This window comes from Drosophila nasuta, chromosome 2L, assembly GCF_023558535.2.
Source record: "Drosophila nasuta strain 15112-1781.00 chromosome 2L, ASM2355853v1, whole genome shotgun sequence".
NCBI classification, from domain to species: Eukaryota; Metazoa; Arthropoda; class Insecta; order Diptera; family Drosophilidae; genus Drosophila; species Drosophila nasuta.
Window position 1 is genome coordinate 26,407,047 of NC_083455.1, and position 13,219 is coordinate 26,420,265.

The following is a 13,219-nucleotide window of genomic DNA, read 5'->3' on the forward strand; positions in this document are numbered from 1 at the left end:
TTTTGTACTATGTGGTATATTTGAATATAGTACTGTGTTTTACTTTTGACATTTTTTGCACTCTGTGGTATATTTTGACTGTAGTACTATATCAATATGTCAGCCTATGGTACATTTTTTAGTATTTTTGGGGCATATAACTTTTGTATATTTTAAAATGAATACTAAATACTATTCAAAATGTCTAGCTGGTATTTTACAATCGAGCAATCTCGACTATTGCTTTCTTGTTTGGTTTAGTATGTTCACCGTACATATTCATATTTGCATTGATCTATTTAATATGATAAAATGCAAATTTAGTATTAATTCATTCTATAATGACTTTGCAATAAGTTATATAGCATATTTACTGTATAAATTTATATGTCATGATCTGTGCAACATTGCTAATAATTTTTTTTTTATACCACTTTCATAATCTATATTGTGTAATCATTATTTAAGCATACTTAATGTATACATTAATATTTGTAATGATCTATTTAACACACTGCCAAATTACTAATATTTATTAGTATGACTTTGCAATTACTTTTATAGCATATTCACTTCATAAACTTATATGCCATGATCTATTATGCATTGTGCCAAATTACCATCAACTGCAATAAAGATGACTATTATCTAGATTTCTTTATTATACTTATAATTGCTAAGTGAAGAAAAATGATCTTCGTCAGAAAATGTGTATATAATTATGCAATTATCTAAATGCTAAATACACTAATTATGACAGCAATTAAACTAAGTAAAAGAATATGTATAAAATAAGCAAAAAATCTTGCATAAATTTAGTTACTTTCAATTAGTTAATTTGCTGTTATAGTTGTCCAATTCTTTCACACCATTTTTCTAAGAAACTGCACTCTAGAGTCTTCGACTCAGCTCGTAGATATCGTTTAGTGCAGCACAGCAAGAGCTCAGCAACAGCAGTCTCTAGAGTTATGGGCAGCCATAAAAACGCCTCAACTTTCACCCAAAAAGCGAAGCGAAATGTGACAAAATATGGCTCACCCGGTAATTGCTCCCGCCAGATCAGCGGATATATTTATGTTATTGCAGGTTCCTCTCTCTCTCTCTCTCTAAAAAATTGCATTATCAGAGCCATAAACAAATTAGGAGGGGAGACCTTAACAGAGAAGAAAAAAAGTGAAGCAGATCACTGGCAGCTGCAGACTGCAACAGTTGATGATCGTTGCTCTAGGTGGAGAGCACTCGAAAAAAATCTTGGCTCAAGTGGCGGTCCCATTAGGTGACACTTAGGAGCGGAGCGTACAATATTTTAGAAACAATGGAGGCCCCAACTAAGCTCGATAAGATTAATAACTCTCTGGCGCACGTTCAATTAATCTTTCGTCTAAAACAGAAAGAAATTTCCCTGCTTACGCTGCTGCTTCTTCCACAACTGACAACTTAACGGCAGAGGCAGCACGCCTCCTCCTCAGTCTCCTCCTCTGTCTTTGCATCGTCGTGTACCTGCCGCATCGTCAGTGTCAATTGTGACAGCGCCCTGCCAGCCAGATTCTCCCAGCTTCATTCCTCCCCACTGACAAAACAAAAACAAACAAACGGACACGTTCAACAGCTACCAGAAAAGCTAGAGAGAGATAGAGATGCATAGAATGAAAGAGAAAGAGAGTCACTACATGGAAGTAGTCGAAGATCATGCCCATGAACGTGACAAAAGTGAAGAACATGAAACTTTGCAGCTCACATCTCTCACTAAATTAGTTGTTTTAGTTGTTCGCTGCGCGTCTAAATTTAGTCAACCCAACAATCCATTGGCCATAAATCAATTATATGGTTTTTCGATGCCTCTGTCTCGAGACAATTTCCAGCATTTCCAACTTGGGGGCCCACCTCAGGTGCATGAGAACAGCAACAGCAACAGCAACAGCAACAGAGAAAGAGACAAAGGTGCTTAGCTCTACCCTGTGCAGCTAATTAGAATATTCGGGCTGAGATAGAAATATACGGCGAATGAGACTAGTTCATTATTACGCTACTTATTTGTCGAAATAAGGTATTTCTGGCATTTGCAGAGAACCACAAAAAACAAGTAAGAAAGCTACACTCGAGTGTACTCGACTGTGAGATACCCGCTACCCATTTTGGATAAAAGAAATATATTTTGCGGTATTATTCTCAAAACATACCAATTATACTACAAAAATACTAAAAATATACCAAACGGTATATGTTTTATATCGATATAGTACCGCATTCAAAATATACCATAGACGGCACAATATACCAGATTGTCAGATTTGATTTGCGGGTGCGGAAGTGGGCGTGGTAAAAATTTGAAACAAACTTGATCTGCTTGCAAACATAACAAATGCTGTCGAAAAAAATTATAGCTCTATCTCTTATAGTCTCTGAGATCTAGGTGTGTATACGGACAGACGGACAGACACACAGACGGACATGGCTAGATCGTCTCGGCTGTTGACGCTGATCAAGAATATATATACTTTATAGGGTCGGAGATGCCTCCTTCTACCTGTTACATACATTTCCTGCCATCACAAAGTTATAATACCCTTTTACCCTATGGGTAGCGGGTATAAAAAGAACAACAATGCTGACAACAACCGAAAAAACTATGAAATATGAAATCATTTGTAATAATTAGCGCGACATTTGCTGCTATTTTTACGGCAAAAAGATTGAAGCTCCAGAGAGAGAGAGAGGTAAGAGCGCAGATCTGTTGCTTAATTTGTTTAATTACAAATCCCCGGTGTATGGGAAATACAAATAGGTTTTCTCGCTGACTTTATTAATGCCAACAGGCGCAAGCTGTCACTGAAATTGATGCACCCTCAACAGCAACAACAGCAAAAGGCGTAAGTTAAGAGTTCACGAAAACAAAAGCAAATGTTTTGTAATGAGGTTGAAATTGCAGCACCACCAAAAGTTCTCTCTGTATTTCTGTTGTCAGCTCAGCTTACCGCAGGATAAACAACAACAACAATGGCAAAGCAAAAGCGAACCTGAGTCACAGCAGTTGAATTTTATTTGAATTAGCAACGCGCAATCAAAAACATTCAAACACGCATAAATTGAATCCCGTGGGATGATTTCTCTGCCGCGTTCCCAGCAACCCCCTGTGGGCAGGCAGGCAGCCAGCAACTTGTCACGTGATTCAAATAACAAATAATGCACCAAGGATCATCCCTTAGCTGCTGCTGCACTGAACTGGTCTTGGTCCTGCTTCTCTCTGTGTAATTCGAATCCAAATCCTCATTCTCATCCTCATCCGTGCCCGCATTCGACTTGCCTGTAAGCGTGGGTACCTTTTATTTATTGGTCAACGGAATCGAATCATCCTGCTGCTCAGCCACCAGCCACCCTCCTCCACCCTTCTCCCTCCTTCACCCACCGCCTTTCTCACGCAGTTGCAAGTGTAAATTCGCCTGGTCATGGGAACATTTGCACACAATTGAATCATTCTATTAGGCGCTCAATTGATGGCCTTTAATTGATTATTTGAAGTGCAAGGAGTGTCTCCCTGCTCTCTCCCCTTCTCTTGTCCATCAATTTCAGTTCGATTATGACCTAAATTTATGTTAAGCAACCCCCGCGTATTGCGTGTTCTTTTAACATATACTAAATTGAGTTGAAATTACGTGGGAGTAAGACATAGACTTGAAATAAATTGATAGAACTAGCATCTAAGCAGTCGAAACAATCAATCATCAATTCGACACATCTTCATATTTACGGGATTTCAATAATCTTCAGCAGTTGCTTAAATAATAATTCAAATTTTTAAATTAAATCTTTCGATATAGATTGCAGCTGTAGCTTTCCTTTTTATTCTCAATCATCTTTTAAGAAACCTTTTTGTTGCAAGTATGTTAGAAAAACATTTTATTGTAGATATCACTGTTTTTTGATGATTTCGATAAGCATTATTCTATATTTCTTTCTCTTCAATTTGGCAATTACCTAAAATATCTTGCAAGAAATCTTTTTGTTTGTCGAAACAAACATGTTTAAGAAAAATATTTCTCGTAAATCGAACTTTTTGTTAATGATTTCAATAAGCATTATTGTTCTAAATCATTTTTCTTTCTCTTCAATTTGGCAATTGCTTAAAATATTCTTAAAGAAATCTTTTTGTATATTAGAATGGAATTTATATTATATTACAAAGGAATTTGTAGATCGCATGTGTCGCTTTCCACAATCCCAGAAACATTATCTGGCAATTACCATAATTTGTTTTCCAAGTATTGCTAAAAAATCCTTTGAGCATTATTTAAAAAGCATTGTTTTTCTAAATCATTTTTCTTTTTCTTCAATTTGCCAACTACTTAAAATATCTGTCAAGAAATACTTTTTGTTGAATGTATATTAGAATGGGTTTGTTCATAGATTTCATTGGTTTGCTTAAGAACTTTTTCCTGCAATTTCAATTAACATTAACTGACAGTTACTTAAATTATATTTCAAGTCTTGCTCTAAAGCCCTTTGAGTAAACTATGAGTCATCAAAAAATATGTCATTCCTTTACTCCTTCTTCCCTCCTTGCCTTTTCTTTTCCAATCGCATTTCATTCACAATCCCCGAGTTCAACCGAACTTGAACTTCAGCGCGCCCTTCAACTTGACGCAAACAAACAACCAAAAAAAAAAAAATGTATACTCTTGAGGATGTTTGTCATTGATAAGCTAAAAATCAAAGACAAGCCAAGAGTGTGTAAAAATGTTGGCAGAAATATTCACAAATTTTTGGTGTGTTCGGTTCGCATATTAATATTTGCAAGTGAATCAGCGAGCGCAAAATAAAAGCTGAAAAAGAAATATATATCATTTTTATGATATTTCAACATGCATTAACATAAACGCTGATGCTAATCTCTTTTTCCCATGAAGACTTCTGATACATGAGACTCGCCGCAGCATAAACAATTCATTATCGTGATTCATTTAACGAAAAAGCTAAAAAATATGAAAATTAAATCAAATCACCAGCTGATAATTATAATTCGTATTAGTCAAGATGAGAGCTACCGATGGATGTTGAGCTGAGCTTGGCTGAGCGGGTGGTCCCCCTCCCTCTCCGTTTCTTTCTATGAGTAGAGCATGACAGTAAGCTTCCCAAGCAGATTAATATCTCAAAAAAAAAGACTCCTAGAAGCGCATTTTAATTAGTTAGTTGACCAACAAATTTAATTTATTGTCACTTTGCGGGCCCCCTCTAATGAAACGCGTTCGAGTCTAGTCTTCGACTTCGAGTTCGACTCATAATTGACCAATTTGTGTGTGTGAGTGTGTGTGTATCTTTGTTATTAGTGTTATCGAGAAAAGCGCACACGCTGTCAATAAAACAAATTAGTTTGAATTATAGACGTAGCTTCTAACTTGACTAATTTATGCGGCGTCGGAAGCGACCCCCCAACCCGACTCTTTCTGTGTGTGTTCTTTACGTTTTCAATCTCGTTGTTGTTGTGCTTTTATTTGTTTATAATTACCGTTAGCTTTGATAACAATATCAGATTTCAATAGTCGGCGGCATTTATGTTCACTGACCTGGACATTCTGTCCATTGGTCTCCATCTCTGCCTCTGTCTGCGTTTCCTTCTCTTTCTACTTTGTCCAGCTTCGCTTTGTCTGCACAGATCAGGCGCCAATAGTTCTAAGATCTTGTTTTGATTGCCGCGTCTCGTCCCATGGTCGGCGCATTCTTTTGCAGTCTGTCTGCTCAGTGGCTTGAGAAATCTGTAACTCGTGACAACACAACGGCGTGTGGCATGCAACTACTTTGCTTTGGGGGGTATTGGGTTTTGCATTTCTGCATACTTTTCTTACACTTTTTCCTAGCAGACTTTCTTTTGTTGTCAGCTCGCTCTTGCGCAGCTGCAGCAGCAGCCGAGCTATGGCAAATTAATGACATTTTGCACTTCATTATGCGACTTTGGCGGCTCTTTGACACTTTGAAGTGAGGCACTCAGCTGTATCACAGTCGCTCTTTCTCTCTCTCTTGGCTCTGGGGCATGCCACATGCAGCTTGGCAGTTTGCCGTTTTCTTGCTTTGCTGTTTTGCGGTTTAGCTGCCAGGTGATGTGCAGTTAGCTTCACTCTGGTATCCGTTGTCAGTTGGCAGCCAGCCAGGCAGGCAACTGGAGCTTCACTTGGTCAAAGATGACAGAGAAATGTTATCAGAGTAGAGACCCAATAACAGTCTATTTAGAGCGTAAGCGAAAAGAGAGAACTACAAGTGATCATTAAGCTATGATTATCACTTTGTAGTCTCTGCATTTGTGGCTTCAGTATTCGATTACACATTTATGTATCTCAAAGGAATGCAAAGCTAACACACTTTCAATCAATAATCAATACACAATAATAGAGCTCTTAAGACAAGCCATTTATTGTGTGATCATCATCATCAGCAGGACACACCGGTTCATTACAGAACGTTTGGCGCCAATTTTCATTTAAGAAAGGTTGTTTCGAAAATCAGTTGCACGTTGGTACGTGTCAAGGAGAAGAGGCAGCAGCTGTGCATCGGTCTTGAGGGGCACGGGACAACCCTCGTTGTGCTGTGTTGAGATTTCTGCCAAGATCTCAAGAACAAGATGCTGCCCAAGGGTTGGCACAACAAACACAACAACTCGAAAAAGTAACGTACAAATGCAGTTTCAACAAATCATTAAGAGTACCAGCTACGAACAACCACCGAGAGCAGGCGGCTTGGCTGGTTTGGGGTGGGCCAACTGCAGCAGCAACAGCAACAGCAGCAGCAACGTGCCCCGTGTGGCATGCCAGGTAGTTTTGCACATACCTTTTTTTTGGCGCATTCCAAGGCATTCCAAGACTTCAGGTAAAATGCGGCGGCGCAACCACCCCATAAAATCCCAATAGAAAGGGAAGCACAACTGCCAACAACAACAACTTGGCTGTGCAGCTGGCGCAGCCAAACAATTTTCAATATCAATTTGAAATTTTAACATTTTCACGGCCGTTACGGATTGCACCTAGATATAGATGAAAGAAAGGAGCGAGCCACACAGACACAATGCTTATTGATTTACACACAGCAAACGGATCTTCTGCTTGTTTGTCTCGCTGATTATTGTTAGCCAGCAAACATTTTGGCAGCATTTTTATTTGACTGCGAGCCATGTCACGTGCTACCAACTCAACAGCTGCCAAGCTATTAGAACACCATGATAATAAATGATTATCCAAAAGTATAAAAGTTACCATACATATATCTAATAACTGTTAGAACACTATGCTTTTAGATTCGATAATAAATGATGATGATCCAAAAGTATAGTTTCTTATTTTGATGTCTAGTCTATCTACACATATCTATATCTATATAATAAATAATGATTATTCAAAAGTAAAATTGCTAAAGTTTTTAAGCTAAAGCTATAAGTCTATCTAGATCTCAGATCTTCATCATGGTAAAGTTTCTAAGCTTTAACTATAAGTTTATATAGATCTCAAATCATAATCTTATTATAGTTTCTAAGCATTAACTATAAGTGTACCTAGATCTCAAATCATTTTCATTTTATGTGAAGTTTAAATTTTATTTTACTTGGTGTGGAAAAAGTTTTCATTAATTTCGATTGGCATATATTATTGCTGTGCAACTTTATAATACAATGAATTTGCCCAAATCAATGATGAATCATTACATTATTGATTTTGAGTATATTAATGAAAATGTAGAGAGATTGCTTTACTTAATTCAATAAACGATCTACCAAGCTAGAGATTATTTACTTCTCTTTTTTTTATCATTTGCAATTCAATGTTTTCTATATGTATAGAGTTCTATGATTTTTTAGAAATAAATTGAGAATATAATTAAGTATATTATTGAAAATGTATAGAGATGGCTTTACTTAATTTAAAAATTCATGTTTCAAGATTATTCATTCCTCTCTTTTCTATGGTTTACAATCATATGTTTTCCATATATTGTATTTTATACTTTTGTAGAAATAAAAATCAACTTTACTTTAACTAATAAGAAATTATATTTCTTATTTCTATAAAATAATAACAATAATAAATAATCGACTGTACCGCAGCTATTGAAATTTCGTGTTTGTGTTTAATTTCAAAAGAAACTTAGTTCAATTGAGTGTAAATGCTTGACTTAAAGCTGATCGTTAATGAGGATCATTGGGAGCTAAGCGAAGTCAGCGGCAAAGCTGATCGGCTCAATGCTTCAACAGTCTAAGAATCGTTCGCTATAAGCTGCTTAAAGCCAAGAAGAGAATGTTTCAGAGTGTGTTCAGACTGTTCTCTTAAATATGCTCCCCAAAGCAGTTGGCGCAACGAATGAAATGTGAAACACAAAGAGAGCCAAGTGTGGAGAGCAGAGCGCCAATTGGCTGCGTGCTCCCGCTCTCGGAACAGCTTAAAGCTGCTCTTAATCACAAACAAAGAGCAAGAAGCTCACCTGCTCGCAAAGAGAGAGAAAAGACTTCGTGTTTAAGTATATAAGAAAAGCCGATCGTCGTGTGACGAAAGGGACAGCAAAGCAACGATACGCACACTCGAAAGCGAGAGAGTGAGAGAACTGTGGGTTAAAAATAAACTTGCGTTGCAAGTTGTACATAAGCTCGGCAGCTGTCACACACATACACACAATACACACGCACAGCTAGTGAGTGGAAATTTGAGCGTGTAAAATTAAATCTCAGTGGCAGCTGGTGGCGATCGTTGGCTGGTGTGTGAGTGTGTGTGCCAGAGGGAGAGAGAACTACACGCCGGCAACTGACGAATGTGTGTGTGTGTGAGCATGTGGCACGTGCTCGCTTTTTGAGACAGAGATTTGTTGGCGGTGCCTCTGAGCAGCCTCTTGTGACTCGAATCTGCAGCTGGAGCAACGTTCATTGAACGACACACAGCTGTTGAGGCAGGCGACAATCACAGTACCAAGACCAAGAGAGGGGTGCGGATGGCAGATCATTGAATATGTGGCTCGTGGTGGTTGATTTTACAGCGCAGAATCCCCTAGCGATCGAGCGATAGGGAAGTAGGAAGTAGGTAGCACACACACACACACACACATGAGAGATTCTTTTCAAATTTTGCCATTTGCCACACTCAGTACTAAAAGGGGGTTGCTTGGCTCGGCTGGGGGTTGATCCTCTGTGCTTGATCCTCAGCCGTGGCCATATAAAATTAAAGTGATCCTCGGCGGTTGCATCATTCGTATACGAAACTGCAAGCGATCGAGACGCGTGCGCACGAGAGACGTCGCGTCAGTTAAACCAGAGTTCAGTGTGTGTTAAGAATATAGTCAGCTCCCTCAGAAAGTGATCATTATGGATAAACTCAAGTACAGCAAATGTCCGCTGAAGAAGCGACCGATACACGTCGAGGAATCGCCACTCGAGGATCAGTTGTGTCATGGTAGGTTTCTCGCTCCACTTCCCGATTCGCAATCAACTATGGATACGCAAATATCTTGTGGATACAAAACTAACTATGAAACTCTCGCTTCGCTTACAGACGAGGGACCCGTTGATCTGAGCGTGGCTGCCGCTGCAGTGCCGATCGAGCCACACTGGAGCATCAAAGAGGAACCCGAGCCACAGCCAGTGACCACAGAACTGCGTCGTCGCTTCGACGCTGCCATGACACAGACCAAGGAGCAGCTGGCTCGTCGCATTTGGGAAGAGACTCGAGAGATCGCACGCGCCTTTCCTGATGTCTTCACTCGCGAGGAGATCGCCAAGAGTTTGGCTCGCTTGGGCTATGGGGACTTTGAGCTGCCGCCCGAGGATGAGGTGATGGAGCCAGAGCACGAACGGAATGTCGAAGAAGCTCGCAGTTATGCCAGCATTTCGCCACAGCCTCTGATGCCGGGTCCCATCAAAGTGGAGCCACACAACGAGGAACCGTTTGGTCTGCGCAACTATAACAACAATTTGATGAAGAGCATTGCTGATTATGAGGATTGCATGAAGCAGCCACAGACGCTGGTCGAAACCAACTATGCCGAGCCAGAGGATTTAAGTTTGGCGCCGCAGCGTCGCGGACTAAGTGAGAATGCCAATCTACATAATGTGGCACGCGCTCTGCTCAGCATGCAACATATGGCGCCACAGCAGCAGCAGCAGCAGTTGCCACAACAGCCACAGCAGATGTTGCAGGCGAAAGCACAGCATCAACACGATCAGGATGTGGACTTTGAGGATCAAGAAAATCAGGAGAATCAACTTAGTCTGAAGATCAAGAGCAGCAACGATCTGTACTATCAGTGTCAGCAGTGCAACAAATGCTATGCCACCTACGCGGGTCTCGTCAAGCATCAGCAGAGCCACGCCTACGAGAGCACCGAGTACAAGATCATACGCAGCAACCCTGGCAACCCTGGAGCACCGATTGTCGATCAAACCGAGTTCTGCACCGATCAGGCTTCCGCACTCATTCAAGCTGCGAATGTTGCCTCCGCTCAGTCCATGCAGAAGCCGGTGGGCGTGCCACGCTATCACTGCAAGGATTGTGGCAAGTCGTATTCCACCTACTCGGGTCTGAGCAAGCATCAGCAGTTCCATTGTCCCTCCGCCGAGGGAAACCAGGTGAAGAAGGTCTTCAGCTGCAAGAACTGCGACAAGACTTATGTTTCACTTGGAGCACTGAAGATGCACATACGCACACACACGCTGCCCTGCAAGTGCCCCATTTGTGGCAAGGCTTTCTCCCGCCCGTGGCTGTTGCAAGGACACATTCGCACACACACCGGGGAGAAGCCCTTCAGTTGCCAGCATTGCAATCGCGCTTTTGCAGATCGTTCAAATCTTCGTGCTCACATGCAAACGCATTCGGATGTCAAAAAGTATTCCTGCCCCAGTTGCACCAAATCCTTTTCGCGCATGTCACTGCTGGCCAAGCATTTGCAATCCGGCTGCCAATCGGAGCAGGGCGCGCATGCGGCAAACGCTGGCTTCAATCAGCAGCAGTTGCAACAGCATTTGCAGGGCTACGAGGAGGCGCCGCATCAACATTACTATGCAGGCAGTGTGGGCAGCAGCGGCGGAGAGGAAGAGGAAGCTCATGAGTTCCAAATTCCCGCGCCAGTCAGACAGAGCATCTATTAAAACACAATTCTATATTTTAAGCATTAGCTTCGTAAGTTCTCAAGTCAGTTTATACACATTCAACTCAGGAATTCAGTGCCAAAAATTAGTCAAGGCAATTTTATTGCTCGTTAGGTTCAACATTATTTATAACTATTATTATTAATATATTGAAATCTTATCGATTTTCGTAGGGCCAAGTCAAGGGTTAGCATTAGTTGAGCAGCGGTCGCCATTCGTTGTTATCTGTCGTTTTGTTTAAATTTGTTTGCCTGTATATTTCTTGTTGAAACTCATCGTGTACAAATCGAAATGGTGCGAGTTAGTATATTTTTAGTATAGTATATCATTTATGTATTTAATTTTAGTTAATATATTTATTTAATTTATTGTGTAAATATTTACATTTATTTTATAGATTTATTTATACTTTTTTTGATATATATTTATTTTGTAAAACGCGGAAAGTAATAAAGAAACAAGCACAACAAAAGTTTACGACTTTTCCTAATATCGTGATATTTTTTCGAAACAAAATTCAACAGTTCAATTTGCTTTCGATTGCATTGTCACTTTCAAATTTCAAGCTTTTTATACCCGTTACCTATAGGGTTGAAGGCTATAATAACTATGTGTATAACAAGCAAAAGTATATATAAAACTTGATCAGAAGTTATTTAAGAAATACTCTTGAAAGGGAAAACGCCTACTTACTATCTTTAACTGATAATATGGTATATTTTACAGTGTATGGTATATTTTTAATGCAGTACTATAGCAATATACCAAATATAGTCTTTTGTAAGTTTTCAGTATCTGGTATATTTTGTAGTATTACATCAATATACCAAATATGACATTTGGTATTATTTTAGTATTTTGCGGTATATTAAATTGGTATATTGAAAAACTAATACCACACGTTTTTGACTAACCAAAAATATAACTTTTGGTAAATTTTTAGTATTTTTCAGTATATTATTTTGGTATATTTTAAAATTTATACCGATCTTTTTTGCTTTTATTCTGCTTAGCGGATATCTTTCAGTCGTGCACACTCGACTATAGATTTCTTACTTGTTACTATTGCGCTTCTCTCTCTATCTCTCGTTGTGTATTGCGGATGCTCATTTGCTGCGCAGCCGTTTGCAATATGGCAACAATTGGAGGCTCGCTCGTCGTAGGTGTCTCTTTATTTATCTATCGCATAAAAACGTTGCAGCTGATTCGCAAATTTAGCGAATCACAAAGCGCCGGCAACAACAACAACGACAACCGAAAATAAAAAGATTGCCGCAATTTGTTGGTGCTAACAGCGGGTGGTGGGTGGTTGGTTAGTTGCCTAGTTGGCTTAGATCGGTTGTGCTGCTTGACTGTTTGGTGGCTATTAAGACGACGAGTGGAGCAAAAATATCAATCGCTGCTTAAATCAAAATTAATTGCCAGAATAATAATTGTTTTGAACGTAAAGCGCCAAACGGCAAACGAAGGAGAATTGGCGCAGCTGCAACTACTGCGAGATTGCAACTGCAACTGCAACTGCGTCACCAGCCACGACAACAGCAACAACGACTGCAACAGCAGGCGGCAAGCGCCAACAACAGCAACAAAGTACGACAAACGTCTAGCGAATTTTGAGAGCAATTGGTGGGGACAAAAGGGTGAAGCGGGGGGCAATGAAAACCACTCAAAACAACAAACAACCCGATGAATCATCGATTTTGGGTCTACCACCGCAACCACAGCTCAGCAATAGCTACTTCTACTTCAACAACAACAACAACGACAGCAACAACAAGTTTTGCCCGTGCCGGCTTAGTGCAGCCGCACGCAGCTAGATGGCGCTAGTGGGCAGTCATCAGGCTTTGGTTCAATTAAACGCGTTTTCCAGTTCATTTTCATTATGCTTGTTTTTGTTGGTATTGTCGCTGCCGTTGCTGCTGCCGCGATTTTTCAGTTTTTCCGCACTACAGCAGCCGCACCTTACTTTGTTGCCCCAAAGTCAACGCGGTTGCTGCCTCAAGCCGCATTATTATAAATGCCGTCCACGCAGTTTCTTACGCTCCACAACTTCCAGTTTCGTTTTCGTTTTTTCGGCGTTGCCTTTGCTTTTGAATCTCAGCCGAATTTGATACTCTAATCGAAGGGGTTTAT

General features: G+C 40.1%; 1 protein-coding gene and 1 long non-coding RNA gene across 2 annotated transcripts in view; one reads left to right on the forward strand and one right to left on the reverse strand.

The window, feature by feature from the left end:
- LOC132791214 (uncharacterized) overlaps positions 1–13,219 on the reverse strand; it is a 145,374-nt gene that overhangs the window by 46,933 nt on the left and 85,222 nt on the right. The window lies entirely within an intron of this gene.
- On the forward strand, positions 9,138–11,379 carry LOC132791177 (zinc finger protein 286A). The gene is made up of 2 exons (XM_060800013.1): positions 9,138–9,395; positions 9,495–11,379. Exons 1-2 carry the CDS (start codon positions 9,308–9,310, stop codon positions 11,084–11,086), a joined length of 1,680 nt encoding a protein of 559 aa, XP_060655996.1. The 5' UTR covers positions 9,138–9,307; the 3' UTR covers positions 11,087–11,379.

Excerpts from the sequence above, each read along its gene's own strand:
- LOC132791177 (XM_060800013.1), top strand. The coding sequence starts at position 9,308 with ATGGATAAACTCAAGTACAGCAAATGTCCGCTGAAGAAGCGACCGATA. Across the intron at positions 9,396-9,494 it reads CGAGGATCAGTTGTGTCATG|ACGAGGGACCCGTTGATCTG; the intron begins GTAGGTTTCTCG and ends CTTCGCTTACAG.